Here is a 15,602-nt window from a genome sequence, read left to right as displayed (position 1 = left end):
AGTCGCGTTCCTCACCCAACTTTCTGGCCAGTCCGCCTCTACATCTTTCACAGCTACCATCACAGCTACCACAGCACTACCCTCCCAACACAGAGCTTACACCCACCAGAAATGATTGACCTCATCCACTGTGAGCGTAGTATGGCAGGACTGTCCTCGTAGTCAAGCTGATATCTCCAGTCCAACCTGACAAGGGAGGCAACCCAGAGATTGTCCGAGAGTCGCAGCGACAGAGAGGAGCCGATGTCGGTCTGGTAGACCAGGTCGTTGAGCTCTCGGCCGAGTACAGACAAGGTGAGCTTTCCTCACTGCTCACTGCAACTTCTCCGCATACACCTTGCTCCAGCCTCGGCGTCTGTGCTGCATACCGAATCAACGCTGATACCGTAGCCAACTACGAGCAAGAGTCGGCTCGACGCGAGGTCAACATCGTACAGAAGGAGATTGGGACCATCAAGAAGGCCAAGGGGGATGCGTCGGAGCTGCTCGAGAAGAAGGGCGTGTGGGATAAGAAGATTGCCGAGCTGTCGCTGAAGGCGGCTGAGCTGGAGAAGAAGAGGGATAAGCTCGCGGCGAGGATTGGGAACATTGTGGATCCCAAGTGTCACGTCTCGCTCACTGAGGTGAGCTTGCATACTCCATCAGAGGGGCTCCCAGCTGACTGATCAGGACGACAACCCTATTCAGAACGTATGGCACCCCGAGCCAAACCACAAGGGGAACTCGGAACCGGGACTGCAGGCCGAGGACAAGACGGCTGGGATCATCTCGCACCACGAAGTCTTGGCGAGGTTAGAGGCTTTCGATACGGAGCGAGGTATGTGATCCTTGAAGTACAGCCAGGCCTGAGCTGATATTCAGGTGTCAAGGTGTCGGGTCACCGGGGTTACTTCCTCACCAACGACGGTGTCGACCTGAACCAAGCGCTCATCAACTACGGTCTCCAGTTCCTGCGGGAGCGTGGATATAAGAAGACCCAGGCACCCTTCATGGTCAAGAAGGACCTCATGGCCGCCACTGCCCAGCTCGAGGAGTTTGACGAGGCGCTCTACAAGGTGTCGGGGAACGAAGACATGTACCTCATCGCTACTTCGGAACAGCCCATCTCGGCCATGTTTGCGGACGAGAACATCGAGCCTGCCAAGCTGCCGATCCAGCTTGCTGGGTACTCGACGTGTTTCAGGAAAGAGGCGGGGAGCCACGGAAAGGATACATGGGGGATCTTCAGGGTGCACCAGTTCGAGAAGGTGGAGCAGGTGAGACTCTCCCTCACGTTGACGTCTGTATCAGCTGATCCACAGTTTATTGTGTGCGAGCCAGAACAGTCGTCGGAAAAGCTCGACCAAATGATCAACGTCTCGCAAGAATTCTACAAATCCCTCGAAATACCATACCGAGTCGTCGGAATCGTCTCGGGCGCGCTCAACAACGCTGCGTCGATCAAGTATGATCTGGAGGCTTGGTTCCCATACCAGGGAGAGTACAAGGAGCTGGTCTCGTGCTCGAACTGTACCGATTATCGTGAGTCCCGCCTGTCCGTTGAGGATACAGCTGATCATGGCAGAGTCGCGATCGCTCAATGTCCGTCTCGGGTACAAGAAGGCCGATGCCAAGGCTGGATTTGTGCACATGCTGAACGGTACTCTCTGCGCGACCGAGCGCGCCCTTTGCTGCATTGTCGAAAACTATCAGACACCCGAGGTAAGCTCCCTGCTTCTTAACCTGTCTGAGTGGGATGAGCTGATAAACTAGGGTCTTCGGATACCAAAGGTGCTCCAGCCGTATATGCAGGGCCGCGACTTCCTTCCGTACACTGCCGAGCTGCCCAAAAACTCGACAACGGCCAAGGCAGCGAAGAAGTAGGGGTGATCATGAGTATAGGCATTTCAGGGATGCAGTCTTCATGCAGGGTCCTGCCTGGTCTGCCAACCTGAGACGGCGTAATCTAGTGTGCACGTGCATAATGTGCGCTTCGCGGGCTTTACTTGACTTCTACGCAAAGAGCGCTACTATCCCTTTCCTCCTCAACAGCCCGAGGCTCGGCCGAGCCAGCCTGGTTTCCAACGGAAGGCGGGAAAGAGTTGACGAGGATCGCGCAAGTCGCTCGTCGTCGACGCGTCTTTGTATCTCATTTCACCTGGACTTAGCTTCATCTTTCATCCTTCACATCTACACCTTATAACAATGCCTAAAGCGTCCACTCGATCAGCCACACAAGTTCAGAGCGACCGACGCTATGTCGAAAGTCTCCCTGTAGGCGAGCTTCGGAGCCTGGCGAGACAGGGTTTCTGGGGTCCAATGAAAGGGGTCAGCAAAGCGAGGAAGGCGGAGCTCGTCGAATTCGTCCTAAAGCACACCGATGTCGTTGGTCCCAGTGTCGATGCTGTGCCTTCTTACGCTCTACCTCCTCCCCCTCCTCCTGTACAGCCCGCCTCTGGCCCGTCCCACACCGGCCTGACTCCCTCCCAAGCAGCGGCGGTTGCAGCGGCCGCGATGGACCCGGACCGTGTCCGCGCCATGTGCATGCCACTCATGCATGGCGTGCCGCCTCCTAAGATACCTGGCAAGACTCCGGCGCAACAGGCGCTGAGGCATCAGAGGGAGTGGGCGCAAATCGAGGCGGCGCTCGATCTGGAGGACGAGGTGTATAGCCATGGGAGCAGCGGGGATTGGGACGATGACGAGGAGGATGAAGGGGAGGGTGCAGTGGAGCGGGCTCGGCAGAAGCAGGACTTTCACGACGAGACCGAACGGCGAGGGCATGCGAGAGTCGATGAGTACTGGAGGCGGACGGACGAGGTGGCCAAGTTTGAGATGGCCCTGCTGGCGAAGGGAGGGATGCCGCCTGCTGTAATCGAGGAGTAGAGGAGGCAGGAGCAGCTGAGGCAGGCGTTCTGGAAGGAGGAGGACTCCAAGCGGGGTTCTTTCTGGCGGATGGAGGATATTAACAGGAAAATGGGATGGGAGGATAGGATGGGAGAGCTTAAGGGTCGGCGCGGCGGAAGATGGTGAGACAATCGACCGGTAAGCTCCTCCTGTACCTCCTGAGATCTCACAGCTGACAGCTCAGGAAGATGACAATACAGAGAGGATCTGAGCATGAAAGTATCTTTGCATCGACCATGGAAGACGAAAGCGCAACTCGAATGTAAAGTAATACGGCAAGACTGGATCTGACGCCTGAGTAGTGGGCTTGTCTCCTCTGGGATCCCTGCTCACTGCTAACGTCCTGCGCGCTAACCATTAGCTGATAGATCCTCACCTGAAGACGCTCTGAGTATTACTCTATGTACAGTCTTGCCCTTCGAGTGCCAGCATCGCGCAGGGGGCGCAAGCTTTTCGTGCATCCCGCACAATGATACTACTATGGACGCCTGTCTAACCCGAATTGGCCCTTCGCCCCTTCTGCTCTTTCTCCCGAATCCTGCAGATCAGCTGTGTGTGCCCTGTAAGCCGCGAACGAGGCTTACCAGTCCGCAATCCGGGTCTGCACATGCCAAGGGTCTGCACCGGCGCACCGAGCGATAACGATAGCAGTTGTCATAAAGACTGTTGTTCAGCGTCTGGTGGTTCTTGTGTGCTCTCGAGACCCACCAGTAGCCCATAGTCCTGCCTGAAACGCTCCGGCTCTCCCCTTCCAGGGCGGACTACCGATTATGGGCTGAGCACGACGCAGGCGCTCGTATCCGCGCAACTTGTTCAGATGCAGACCGGCGATCCCGGCGGATAGGAGCGACCATCTGAGTCGCTCAAGTGTGGAATTTGCCGCTATTTGTCTGAGATGTATCAGCTTGTCCAGCGTACATGCCAGTCATCCCGCTCTGTATATTAAGGAGAGATACACACTGACGAAGCTCGTCGACCGTAAACCCCCCACCACGACTGAAGGGGTAGACCTGTCCCATGATCTCGAGCCCCTCGCTGAACAGAACTGTAGCCGCGGTCAGCGTACATTTGCCTGTCATCGTCAATCTTTGCTACTTACCAAGGGCGACCACGGCTCCTGCATGCAGACGAGGGCGAGGGGCGACCTTGGACCAAGGAAAAGCGCCCTCCCTGCCAGCTTGGACAAGCATCGCAGAGCTGACGCCTACTGCAGCCGCGCCGCAAGCACGAGATTTCCTCGCAAGCTCAGCTTACGCCGACTGCGGACTGTGGAGAGCAGAGGATCAAGGTAGGGATGCAGCTTACCAGTAAGGTACGATATCCTTCGTCCAGATCGAGGGTTTATAGTTGTTCAGGCCGGTAGTACGGAGGATGTCAATTCTCGCGGTTGGTCGTTTCGACATGGACAAGATGAGTATCTGTCAGCAGAAGGACGGAAGAGGCCGTGAGGGAAGTTGAAGAGGTCATCGCTCCAACAGAAGGTCCCGAAGGACAATCAGAGACCACCTCATGGATTGAATCTGAGATGCTACATCTCCTCCTTGCGTATAGAGTACTGGAAGAAGCTGCAAAGGCGAATAGCGGGCGAAGAACAACGATCAAGATCTGAAACATACCCCCTTGTTTCAGATTCCCGCCACGTATGACACGGGCGGCCGGAGGGTGGTGCTTGTGAGGATCGTCAGAGCGAAGTAGGACAGAATGAGAAGGAGGTAACGTGATAGAATATCTGACTGGTGGAGGAAGAGGTGAGGCAGGTTATCCGACGTGGGAGATACGGGGAGGAGGTCCAAGGGACAGGCGAGACATCTGGCGTAGATCAAAGACTTGCGCGCACAAGTGTGCAGCCCGAATGGAGCTGTATCCCCTATCTACGAGCGCCTTGGCTTGCTTCTTGAGGTGGCGCGCAATGATCCTCTTGAACTTATCCCTGGTAAAATCCAGTCACATAGTAGTTATCCGACTTGACCAAGAAACAAGCGGGCAAGGCGTCCAACCGCTGCTACTTATAAGCTGCCAGTAAGCTGCTACATAGTCCGATGGAGTGCAAGTATATCCAGTACGATTCGCATCTCTCATCTATCTCAGCAGCAGTCGCTACAGTTTACAAGAATGGTGTACAAATCCAGCAGAGTCTCGTGTACGATCCGATGTGATTATAACCCATTATCCCAAATTGTCCATGACTGTCCAACGCACCCTTAACGCAGCATCACCAAAGTCACCAGCGCCGATCCCCACAGCAACCAGCTCCGCCCTAGTCTCGACGCGGCGCCCGACTGGGCTCCAAGCTGGCTGACGGAACTTTGCGTGCTGTTCTGCGCGGACACGCTCGCGGAGCCGAGGCCGGACGATTGAGGTGCGGCGCAGATGGAGGGAGCGGCCGCCATGGCGGACATCATGCACAGTCCCATCGCGGATTTCGAGGCGGACTCGATGCAGGCCGCGGTGGAGGAAGCGGCGATTTGGGAGGCGTTCGGGCGAGTGCTGGTGGTCATGGTGGTAGGGGCTGCTGAGGCTGCGGCGGAGCCGGGGCCAGATGCGGAAGCAGTCGCAGATCCTGAAGAGTCAGCGTTGGCCCTCGAGATGGAGTGGCTGACTTACCCATGCACGAGTAGCCGCTGGCGTAGATCGTGACGTATGCTGTCTCGGTGACCGTCTGGGTAAAGCTGAGAGTCAGCACTATCTCCGAGACTGAGGGGAACAACTTACGATCCACCACCGCCAGTACCTTGGCCCTCACCACCGCCTCCGCCTGCACCGGTAGCTGTTGCCGTGCCGGCGCCTGCACCTTGACCGGCACCTTGTCCGGCACCCTGGCCCGCACCTTGCCCTGCTCCCTGTCCAGCGCCCTGTCCAGCACCTTGACCAGCACCCTGACCAGCACCCTGTCCGGCGCCCTGGCCTGCGCCCTGACCGTTACCCTCTCCAGCAGCGATATCGCCACCGGGAGTGGGCCGCGCGGTGACAGTTACGACCATGCCGCTGAGCGTCTGAGTGACGGGAACACCAGTGGTGACGGTGACGCCGCCTTGAACGACCGTACGGATGACGGTAGCTGTGGTGACTTGAGCGCCGGCGTCGGTCCCACCGATGGTCCGAGTGACAGTAGTGGGAACCATAATGGTTGTGAGTGCTGTCAAGTCAGCATGATACCCACTGCCTAGTCTGAATGACTCACATATACCAGCGGAGAGGGTCTGAGTGACGGTCCGTGTGGTCGGGACCGGCCTGTTGACTGTGGTGATGACCGTGGCGCCGGGCTGAACTCGTGTGGTGGTGATGAACCTAGTGGTGGGGACGAGGGAAGTCACAACGGCTGAGAGTCAGCTTGACCTCTGTGATACAGCAAGGCACTTACTAGTACTGCCGCTGACGGTCTGGGTGACGAGCTGTGTCTCTGTCACGACAGTGGACTGAACCTCGGTGATGGTGGAACCGGGTTGCGTGATAGTAGAGGTGGCCGCCTGCTCCGCAGTCTCGGTGATGGTGACGACAGTCGTTCCGCCGGGCTGAGTGAGCGTCGAGACGGTGGGGACCACTGTCGTCTCGGTGACGGTCGTAGGTGCGTTGGTTCCGGGGATGGTCGAAGTGACCAGCTCAGTCTGGGTGACGGTCGTACCCTGCTCCACAACTGTTGAAATTTGGGTGACCACTTGGGTAATGGCGGGGAGGGTGACGACACTGCCGGTCTCAGTGACAACAAGGGTAGTGACGAGAGCAGGGCGGGTGACGAGCTCGGTGACGGTGGTCGCGGGTACGACAGATGTGAAGGTGCTAGGTACGCCGGCGATGGTCGAGATGATGGTCTCGGTCACCGCAGGCCGTGTGCTGGTGACAGTCTCGATGACTACCGGGGCGGTGACGACGACTGTCTGGATGGGGGCAGTGGTGACAACTGTGACGGCCGGGATGGTGGTTACGACTGTTGTGGGCACGCCGCTGATGACGGTGGTGATCTGTGTGACGGTCGAGCCGGTAAGGGTGATGGTTGATGCCGGGACGACCGAGCCAGGGAGGGTGGTGAAGACAGTAGTAGGAGTGCCGTTGATCGTGGTAGGGATTGTGACTGTTGACCCAGAGAGTGTCACGGTGGACGCAGCTGCCGAGTCAGTGTCTATCGAAGTGACGAGATCAACAAACTTACTCTGAGTGATGGTCACGGTGGTTCCACATCCCGAGTCCGTTGGCTCCTGTACCCCGCTCTGATCGAGGTTGATGGCGCTTTGGGCGAGGATACGACCAATGACTTGGGCACCGACCTGAAGGGTGACAGCGGTCTTGTCGAGGATGATACCCTGGAAGCGAGCGCCGGTCTGAATAGTGGTGGCGCCTGCGACCGCCCAGAAGACCTGAGAGGGACGGACACCGCCAACCAGAACGATTTGAGTGTTTACGCTCTGGGTAAGGGTGCCACTGCAGTTATCAGCGATGTCCACATGCGTGGAGGCTAGGACTCACGCGATCTGTAATACAAAGACATCGGTACACGTGCCAGAGAGGGTAAGGGTGCCGCCAATGGTGACGGCTGTGGTCCACCTGTGGACACCGGGTAGGAGGACGAGACCGCCGATGGCGCCGCCTCCTTCTTCATTGAACTCGGATGCCCGCCCATCGGGAGAAGCGGAAGTGTAAGCGGCTTCCATGTCGCTGACCGCGGTGGTCAATACATCTCCATCGGTGTCGGCGGCAGTGACTACGCCTGATACCTGGCGTGTCCGAGCTGGAAGGTGAGCGACGCAAAGAGTCAGACGCTGAAGTTAGACTTACCGAACTTTCCGCTCGCATCCAGCGTGAGATCGGGGAAGCCTGAGACCAAGGACAGAGCAGCGGGGCTCAGACCCACATCACCGACGATGGACGAAGTAGAGGTGGCGACATTGGTGACAGCGGTCTTGGCGAGGAGGGTATAGCCTGCGGCGGTGCCGAGGTTGACGGCCGTCGTGAGGGCATTAGCGGAAGACTAGATTGTCAGCTGCGCTCTTCCGAACAGCCAGGTAGGAAAGACTCACGACAGCCAGCAGGATGGTGATGACCTGTTGTTGATCAGCTACTGCTCGTACCAAGTCTCACATCGAACTGACCTGGGTGAAAAGGGACAATCCGGAGGGGGCCATGGTGGTCAGATGATAAGTGGCGGTTGGCGGTACTGTTCAGTTGACAATTCAAACAGAGGGGGGGAATCCTTGTTTATACAAGGTTAATCCTGCCGGGCAGGACGCCTTGGGTAAGCTCTTGTCAATCTGGCCCGATGCTCGCTTCTCGTGCTCGGAAAAACACAACGCGTCATCGTCGTGTCCAGGCATGTGCGCAATGGAGGCGCAAGAGGCAAGAGGAGGCGGGCCGAGAGAGACAACGATGGACATCGGTCGATCCTTGGGAGTTGCACCAGTCCACATCAGTAGATGTCAGAATACTACCCAATGCCTCCGTGTCAACAACGAACTCTTATATAATCTCCGATGCCGGTTTGGCTCTAGCTCCGGGTTCCTAGAAATGTGATCATCGTTGTTCCCGATTGCAAGTTGTTGACTTTGCTGGAGAAAGAGCTTGTAGAAGAGATATTGCAAGTTGACTGACGAGCGAGATCCAGGGCGGAAGAGGCGATAAGGTTTGGAATATTCTCCGCTTAACGCCACTGAGCTAGACTTCCAAAAGCCACCGGGACCTGACGATCTTCCGATCCGGATGACGCAATATCGGTATGCCTCAATAACGTTAAATTCCTTCATTCGCCACTATTCGCCACCACTTCGCCACCGCTTTCAGCACCTCTCCGCATCGACTGGGCTCCGTCAAACTCCGCGCGCCTTATGAGAGCAGATTCAGAACTTTGGATCAGAGCAACGTCTCCTCATCTCGATTCGATCCCACTTGTAGCGACAGATCCGGCACCATAGTGCGAAGTCCACCCTGATATAGCGTTTCGAGGGCGGAGCATTGCCCACCGCGAGCGTTCTGCCTGGAGCGGGCGAGATGCAATAGTCTTCAGAAGAAGGATGATCGATGCGTACTACGCAAAGCTGTGCTCGATCCTGCTCGATCCCCCTTTGCGATTACGACCCGATGCGCTTGGCTCGTACGAAGGAAGCAGCAGATCAAATCTGCCACACCCAGCAGCAGAATGTGAGACATCCAGTAGCTTGCAGTCGCGGCATATGCAGTACTAGCCTGCTTTATTGACATTTGCCGCTGCTACATGGTATGCATCTTGGGTCTCAGATCTCAGATCGCATGTCTCGCAGTGTCGGTGTCATGCCAGATCCCAGACGCTAGGCGCTAGACCCGTTGTGAATGCTGGGGATGGCACCGCTTCCATGTCCATGGCTCTCCGCGCATCGGGTCTCTCCGTAGCTACAAGGAGGCGCCGGGCCAGTTACAGTCAGTAGTAGCGGTATGACCGAGTCGGGTTATGGACGTGTGTGATTTCTTGCGGCACTTGGCAGCTTCGCTGCGAACGCCTACTTGACGACCAGCGCCCGCCAGCAGGCACCCTATACTTTGGGCCAACAAGAAGAAGCCCCTGGTAGACTGCTTCTCGACTGCCCCCGTGGGGTATCTAGGCGAGATAAACCTGGCTCCGGATCACCTGCGCCCCGTTCATCATCTGGATGTGAGCAGACTCGAGCTCACATGGCGCGGCCAGTGGCGAACGAAGACAAAGATAACGCTTATACCTTGACCAGGATATGTACCTCGCATACCTGCTTTACTTTGTCTCTGATACACCAACAGCTTGATTATCGACGGATCGTATCCTCTGATTCACCCGAGGAATGAAGGTTGAAGCTTGGAGCTTGGAGCTTGACAAGCCAGCCTCTCAGCCGGATAGGCGGTCTGGGCGCTGGACGTGCATGCGCTCGCCAATCCGGCAGCTGCCGAGCGCGAAGAAAGATCTCCAGGCAGCCAGATTGAGGCATGAGCAGGGTTTCAACCAGACGCAGTAGTATACCGCGCACCCTCCAGGAATCAAGCAGCCTCTCCATAGCTGTCCCACTTTGCTGTACCAGCTGCAAGGTGTGGCTCCAATCCGCCACGTTCATAATTACCGCAAGTAGCAATTTCCGGTTGTTATTGTTGACAAGATACCGGATTCGGTCATTCTCGGTCGTCGCGCCCGCGTCATGCTGCATTGACTGCTGCTGCTACTTCGTCTATCATCCATCATACTCACCTATACATAATCGAATCTCAGGCTCAACATGATCACTCGCTGTCCCTGGCGGACTTGCATCTGAGCCACCAATCAGGTGCCCCTTTGCCCAAGACCGATCTCGAATCATCAACGGACTATCCCGCCCGCAGGACCTTCCTACCCACGTTCGCTCCGCGCGTGAACTCGCTACCTCTTCAGCCCAGCTCATTGGGGCGTCCGGTATACTATCCCTGTCACGCGGGCTCCCAGAGCGTCTGCTGCCTCTACGGGGTCCTTCCAGCGGTCACCGAAGCGCCAAGCTTCGTTCGGCCAGAGCTGTCAGCAGCTCCGCATTCCTCGGTCTCCTTCCTTCCTCCGTCAATACCTCATCCCTCTCCCAATCACCATCATGAAGTTCATGCACTACCCCGCGCTCGACAATCTCTCGTCGGCGCTATCTACTTCGCCCGCCCCCGAGACGAAGATCAATGTCCGGTTCGAGGTGTACTCGATCAAGCCTATCAGAGAGGAAAGGAAGATGTTCAAGGAGATGGAAGAGGCGTATATGAGTGGACAGGAGGAGATGGAAGAGTGAGTGGATGGTTGCACGAGTGGACGGAAGTCGAGCTAATCGAAGAATGAGCTTCTCGCCCGAGATGAAGGAAGCTGGACTGAGTAGTTGCTTTGGCAGGCTGGACGAGAAGGAGAGTCGGTACGTCAGAGCCTTCCTTTCCCGGGAGCAAGCTGATATCATAGCAAAGTCCACTTTCAGCTCGTCTCCACCCTCAATGCCGCTTTTCCGGACCACGACTTTAGCTCGCTCCGGCCAGACCAGTTCACGCGCGAGCCGAACGCGGCTGTAGTTCTGGGCCATCTAGGCGGAAGTCTGCTTGGTCAAGGTGCAGCACCGTGAGTCAGCCCATCCTCTCGTCGTATGGCAGCTAATCGTCAGAATGGGTCCACCGTCTTCATCACCACTCCTTCATCCCCTCTCCTCTTCACCTTCCGGCGCCGGCCAATTCCCCTTCAAGGCGGAGCACAATCGCGCCCTGCAAGAAGCCATCGATCTGGACGCGTGCGAAGTCTACTCATGGTTCCCTTCGCCCGAGTACGATCCTCACGCCGAGGCAGATGACGGCGAGCTGTCTGAGGACGGCTTTGAGCAGGAGGAAGAAGCGCTAGACGAGTCGCTCGAGATGGATATCGACGAGAATGAGACGGAGGCCAGCTGGGGTAACGCGGGTATGGAGCTGGACACGGAGCCTATGCTGGGAGGTGGAGTGATGGAGACAAGAAGTCGCAGTAAGGGAAGGAGACTCGGCGGGATGGAGGCGGCTATGTTGCCCCCTGCCTTGCCCAAGCGGTCTTCCGAGGAAGACGGGAGGAGGGGAGGGGGTCTGCTCTGGAGTACAAACTACTTCTTTTACAACAAGTGAGCTATTGTCTTCGGAGCAGGGAGGTACGAGCTGATAATCTAGGCGACAAAAGCGCATCCTCTTCCTCACCTGTTGGTGTCGCAAGCGGACCCCATTCCTCCTCTCGCCACTCCCGGCCGAATCAGACTTCCCAGCGCCAATTTCATCCTCCCTCTCCTACACATCTCCTACGGCGATGTCCACGCTGGCCCACCGCACTCGCGCTCGATCACGGACCAAGCCACTCGGTCGGCCAGCTAAGAAGCCCTCGCATATATCATTCACCCTCGCTCAAACGCCGGTCCGAGACGATGCGGATATCGACATGACCTCTCTCATCCCTATCCGAGGTATGGAGACGCCTCGTAATACCACGACCCGGCTCGCTTCGTCCGCGCCCGCCGTACCTGGCTTCCTCTCCAGTCCGTCTGGTCATGGCGCGCTGGCCAAGATGTCGGCGGGCGGGTACAAACCAAGAACACCCGCCAGGGTACTCATCAACGCTGCCAGGATGAGCGAGATGTCGACCAATAATACCACCGGGCACGGAACCGAAGGAGACAAGACGCGTAAGCAGCGGAGCGAGAGCGCGAGCTCGCCCGGCGCCAATCTTCTCCAAGCAGGCATGACAAACGCTCAGGGAGCGGGAGCTGTCAAGGGGAAGAGGAGCAAGGTGTGAGGGGTGTTAAAGAGGTGAAGGTTGTCATTCTGGGTTCATCATCATCCCTTCAATCCCTATCATTTTCATTCGCATTTGTCTACATTTCAGCTGTATCACCTGTCGAATCCCGTTGTTCTATCATCCCAATTATAGCTAGCGGCCTCGTTCAGGCGTTGTAGGTTGTAGCTAGCACTGTCACTACATTTCGATGTACCAGTATGATCCGACCTGCAACGGACTGATCAACTGATGTCTCCGCGGGTTCCTCGCCGGAACCAAGCAGACCAGTTTCAATTAAGCTTGACTTCCTCCCTCTTTTACTTGCATTTACGCATCGCTCCATCTTACCATCATGTCGTCCTCCAGGTCATTGACCATCCTCACAGCGGCGGACGTGGACCGCGTCCTCGCCTCGCTGGACCTTGACAAGGCCATAGCGTCCCAAGCGGCTGTTTTCGACGCGTTCTCCGCTGTCCCCTCCTCCGCCTCCACGCCTGAAAATGGTGTCCCGCCTATACAAAATCCGCACCGGACTACTATCGAGACGGAACAGTCTACAAGTCTGTTCATGCCTGCCCGAGTGACCGAGCTGGGCGGGGCGACATGCAAGATCGTCTCGGTGCCAAAGGCCTCGGCTGGGCCGAATGAGGGCGGATTGCCGGCTGCAACGGTGGTGCTGGATGATAAGGGGGTCGTGAGAGGTTTGGTGAATGCTAGGAAGCTGACTGCTATGCGGAACGCTTGTGGTGAGTCTCTTACGGCTCTAGCAGGAGCTGGTCGCGGTGCAGACCTCAAGAGAAGCGCATGTGCTGAAGTCCACAGGATCGGCCCTCTTTCTGCGCCGGTGTCCTCCAGCCGGCCCGATCACACAATGCGTCTTCTTCGGCTCAGGAGAGCAGATCTACGCGCACGCCTCGGTCTTCCTGCGTCTCTACGGATCGATAGTGAGGTGCACATTCGTTGTTCGGTCGAAGAACGAACGCGCGGTTGGGCTCGTACGGCGACTGGAAGCGGAACATCCCGCTATCACGCTGTACCTCCGGTCAGCAGACAGTGCAGACACGTCGCCTTCAAGCGCGCTATCAGATCTGCTTTTCACCGCTCAGGTCATCGTGGCTGCCACATCATCGCAGAAGGCGCTCTTTCCGACATCGTCGGTCCGGCCGGGCACGCGGGTCATCCTCATCGGGTCTTACAAGCCACACATGCGCGAGGTGGAGGACAGCCTACTGCGTCGGGCGTCGAGGGTGGTGGTGGACTCCAAGAAGGCCTGTCTACAGGAAGCAGGGGAGCTCATCTCGGCGGGTATAACGGAGGAGGATCTGGAAGAGCTGGGATCGATGAGGGAGGGTGGGAAGCCGGTGAGATCGAGGGAGGATATCGTACTGTTCAAGAGCGTGAGTTTGTCGAGTATCTCATCTAGATGCAAGCTGATATCCAGGTCGGACTGGGAGTACAGGACGTCGCGATCACCAAGCTAATATTGGACGAGGCGATCAATTTGGGTATCGGGACTCAGATAGCTGCCTTCGATTAATGATTCGGCCTGCTCGAGCCTCAAGTCCACTCTGCGCCCTCTCCCTCGTCCAATCTACAGTCTCAAGAGAATGTCTTCTTGCTTCCTGTGCACACCCCTTGCATACTCGATCCTACGCCCTGGGGCCTGGCGGCGCTTATGCCAATATGCACGCACAGACCGCAATGAACATTACGTAAAGCGCTTGCTCCCACTTTTTGGTGCGCGATCGCCGAAGCCGATGCTACTCGCAACCTCTTTGCCTTCGCTGCTATTACATCTATATCTTGCCGCTCTATCATATACACCTACTCAAGAATACGGCACCAGGATGAACCCAATCAGACCGCTTGCAAGGTCACTGCTTAGAGCGAGCCGGCCAGTCGCCGCCAGGCCCATCCCCGTCTGTCGGCATGTTCGCCTCCTCACCACCCCGACCAAGCCTTTATCAGCCAGCGTATCCAGCGTGAACGTCGAGCAGATCAGGGAAGACCCAGGAGAGGTGGATGAGGGAGACATCATCGGCGACAAGAATGCAGAAGGAGACAGTAAGTCGCCTCGCTTGCCAACCGATTATCGCCACTTGCTAAGTGTTAGACATGTTCGGCTTCAAGCTCAATCCGGTATCGACCAAGACGGGCGGGAACGCCAAGATCTCGGGTCGGCCAATCTACCTCGACATGCAGGCGACCACACCGATGGACCCGCGTGTATTGGACAAGATGCTACCGTTCTTGTCGGAACAGTACGGAAACCCGCACTCCCGGACGCATGCGTACGGATGGGAGGCGGAGGCGGGGGTGGATGTGGCGAGGAAGCATGTCGCGGATTTGATTGGTGCTGGGGAGAAGGATGTCGTGTTCACGAGCGGGGCGACTGAGAGCAACAACATGCTTATCAAGGGGATTGCGAGGTTCCACCAGGGGAAGCGGAGGCATCTCATCACCACCCAAACTGTAAGTTCAGGCAGGAGAATAAGTAGTTTGAGGTATGGCTGACGCTTTAGGAACACAAATGCGTGCTCGACTCGTGCCGATACCTCTCCAACCAAGGCTTCGAAGTCACCTACCTCCCTGTCCTCCCCAACGGCCTCGTCTCCCTCACCGACCTCAAAGCTGCCCTCCGCCCCGACACTTCGGTCGTCTCCATCATGATGGTCAACAACGAGATCGGTGTCATCCAGCCCATGAAGGAGATCTCGGACGTCCTGCGCGCGTACGCCAAGGAGCACAAGGTGCCCAAGGCGCACTTCCATACCGATGCCGCCCAGGCCTTGGGCAAGATCAAGATCGATGTCGAGGAGATGGGGATCGACGCCATGAGTCTGTCAGGTCACAAGATCTATGGACCGAAGGGTGTGGGCGCGGCGTACGTCCGGCGGCGGCCGAGGGTCAGGATCGAGCCCCTCATCCATGGGGGTGGACAGGAGCGAGGGTTGCGGTCGGGGACGGTACCCGCTCCGCTGGTAGTGGGTCTGGGCGAGGCGTGCAGGATCGCCAAGAATGAGATGGAGGCGGACCACAAGCGGATCAAGGAGTTGAGCGACAGGCTCGTCAATGGGATCTGCAGCGAGGTCAGCCATATCGTCCGGAATGGTGACCCCAACGGATATCCGGGATGTGTCAATCTGTCGTTCTCTTACGTCGAGGGAGAGTCACTCTTGATGGCATTGAAGGTGAGGCACGCATTTCACTTGACCAGAATCCGAGCTCATTTCGCAGGACATTGCCCTCTCCTCCGGCTCAGCTTGCACCTCCGCTTCCCTTGAACCCTCCTACGTCCTCCGCGCCCTCGGCGCCGCAGAAGATATGGCCCACTCTTCCCTCCGGTTCGGTATTGGACGCTTCACCACCGAGGCCGAGATCGACCTCGTCATTGCCCGGATCGTATCGGTCGTTACCCGGTTGAGGGAGATGAGTCCGCTCTGGGAGATGGTACAGGAGGGTATCGACATCAGCAAGATTGAATGGGCTGCTCATTGATCTGGGT

General features: G+C 57.2%; 7 protein-coding genes across 7 annotated transcripts; 5 read left to right on the top strand and 2 right to left on the bottom strand.

The window, feature by feature from the left end:
• Positions 1 to 111: 111 nt before the first annotated feature.
• On the top strand, positions 112 to 1,863 carry MKK02DRAFT_27058 (uncharacterized protein; the record flags this gene model as incomplete). Its single annotated transcript, XM_053087299.1, has 8 exons — positions 112 to 130; positions 181 to 294; positions 391 to 623; positions 670 to 817; positions 862 to 1,256; positions 1,302 to 1,521; positions 1,565 to 1,701; positions 1,753 to 1,863. 8 exons carry the CDS (start codon positions 112 to 114, stop codon positions 1,861 to 1,863), a joined length of 1,377 nt encoding a protein of 458 aa, XP_052945321.1.
• A 321-nt stretch (positions 1,864 to 2,184) lies between these two features.
• Positions 2,185 to 2,865, top strand: MKK02DRAFT_44233 (uncharacterized protein; the record flags this gene model as incomplete). The annotated part of the gene is made up of 1 exon (XM_053092846.1): positions 2,185 to 2,865. The coding sequence occupies one exon, from the start codon at positions 2,185 to 2,187 to the stop codon at positions 2,863 to 2,865; it is 681 nt and encodes a 226-aa protein (XP_052945320.1).
• A 513-nt stretch (positions 2,866 to 3,378) lies between these two features.
• Positions 3,379 to 4,289, bottom strand: MKK02DRAFT_44232 (uncharacterized protein; the record flags this gene model as incomplete). The annotated part of the gene is made up of 6 exons (XM_053092845.1): positions 3,379 to 3,424; positions 3,471 to 3,549; positions 3,595 to 3,776; positions 3,847 to 3,931; positions 3,986 to 4,122; positions 4,192 to 4,289. 6 exons carry the CDS (start codon positions 4,287 to 4,289, stop codon positions 3,379 to 3,381), a joined length of 627 nt encoding a protein of 208 aa, XP_052945319.1.
• A 521-nt stretch (positions 4,290 to 4,810) lies between these two features.
• Positions 4,811 to 8,003, bottom strand: MKK02DRAFT_32937 (uncharacterized protein; the record flags this gene model as incomplete). The annotated part of the gene is made up of 12 exons (XM_053088606.1): positions 4,811 to 4,888; positions 5,086 to 5,165; positions 5,192 to 5,446; positions 5,491 to 5,555; positions 5,599 to 6,022; positions 6,068 to 6,205; positions 6,248 to 6,988; positions 7,034 to 7,302; positions 7,348 to 7,609; positions 7,657 to 7,849; positions 7,899 to 7,922; positions 7,971 to 8,003. 12 exons carry the CDS (start codon positions 8,001 to 8,003, stop codon positions 4,811 to 4,813), a joined length of 2,562 nt encoding a protein of 853 aa, XP_052945318.1.
• A 2,427-nt stretch (positions 8,004 to 10,430) lies between these two features.
• MKK02DRAFT_44230 (putative negative regulation of transcription from Pol III promoter-related protein) lies at positions 10,431 to 12,115 on the top strand (the record flags this gene model as incomplete). Its single annotated transcript, XM_053092844.1, has 5 exons — positions 10,431 to 10,612; positions 10,659 to 10,733; positions 10,778 to 10,930; positions 10,974 to 11,453; positions 11,500 to 12,115. The coding sequence occupies 5 exons, from the start codon at positions 10,431 to 10,433 to the stop codon at positions 12,113 to 12,115; spliced, it is 1,506 nt and encodes a 501-aa protein (XP_052945317.1).
• A 334-nt stretch (positions 12,116 to 12,449) lies between these two features.
• MKK02DRAFT_44229 (uncharacterized protein) lies at positions 12,450 to 13,634 on the top strand (the record flags this gene model as incomplete). Its single annotated transcript, XM_053092843.1, has 3 exons — positions 12,450 to 12,843; positions 12,920 to 13,494; positions 13,539 to 13,634. The coding sequence occupies 3 exons, from the start codon at positions 12,450 to 12,452 to the stop codon at positions 13,632 to 13,634; spliced, it is 1,065 nt and encodes a 354-aa protein (XP_052945316.1).
• Positions 13,635 to 13,944: 310 nt separating this feature from the next.
• MKK02DRAFT_25066 (pyridoxal phosphate-dependent transferase) lies at positions 13,945 to 15,595 on the top strand (the record flags this gene model as incomplete). The annotated part of the gene is made up of 4 exons (XM_053086979.1): positions 13,945 to 14,161; positions 14,211 to 14,569; positions 14,620 to 15,288; positions 15,335 to 15,595. 4 exons carry the CDS (start codon positions 13,945 to 13,947, stop codon positions 15,593 to 15,595), a joined length of 1,506 nt encoding a protein of 501 aa, XP_052945315.1.
• Positions 15,596 to 15,602: the final 7 nt, after the last annotated feature.

This window comes from Dioszegia hungarica (assembly GCF_025882075.1).
Source record: "Dioszegia hungarica strain PDD-24b-2 chromosome Unknown MKK02contig_8, whole genome shotgun sequence".
Classification (NCBI taxonomy): Eukaryota; Fungi; Basidiomycota; class Tremellomycetes; order Tremellales; family Bulleribasidiaceae; genus Dioszegia; species Dioszegia hungarica.
This window is presented reverse-complemented; position numbering and strand designations above follow the sequence as displayed.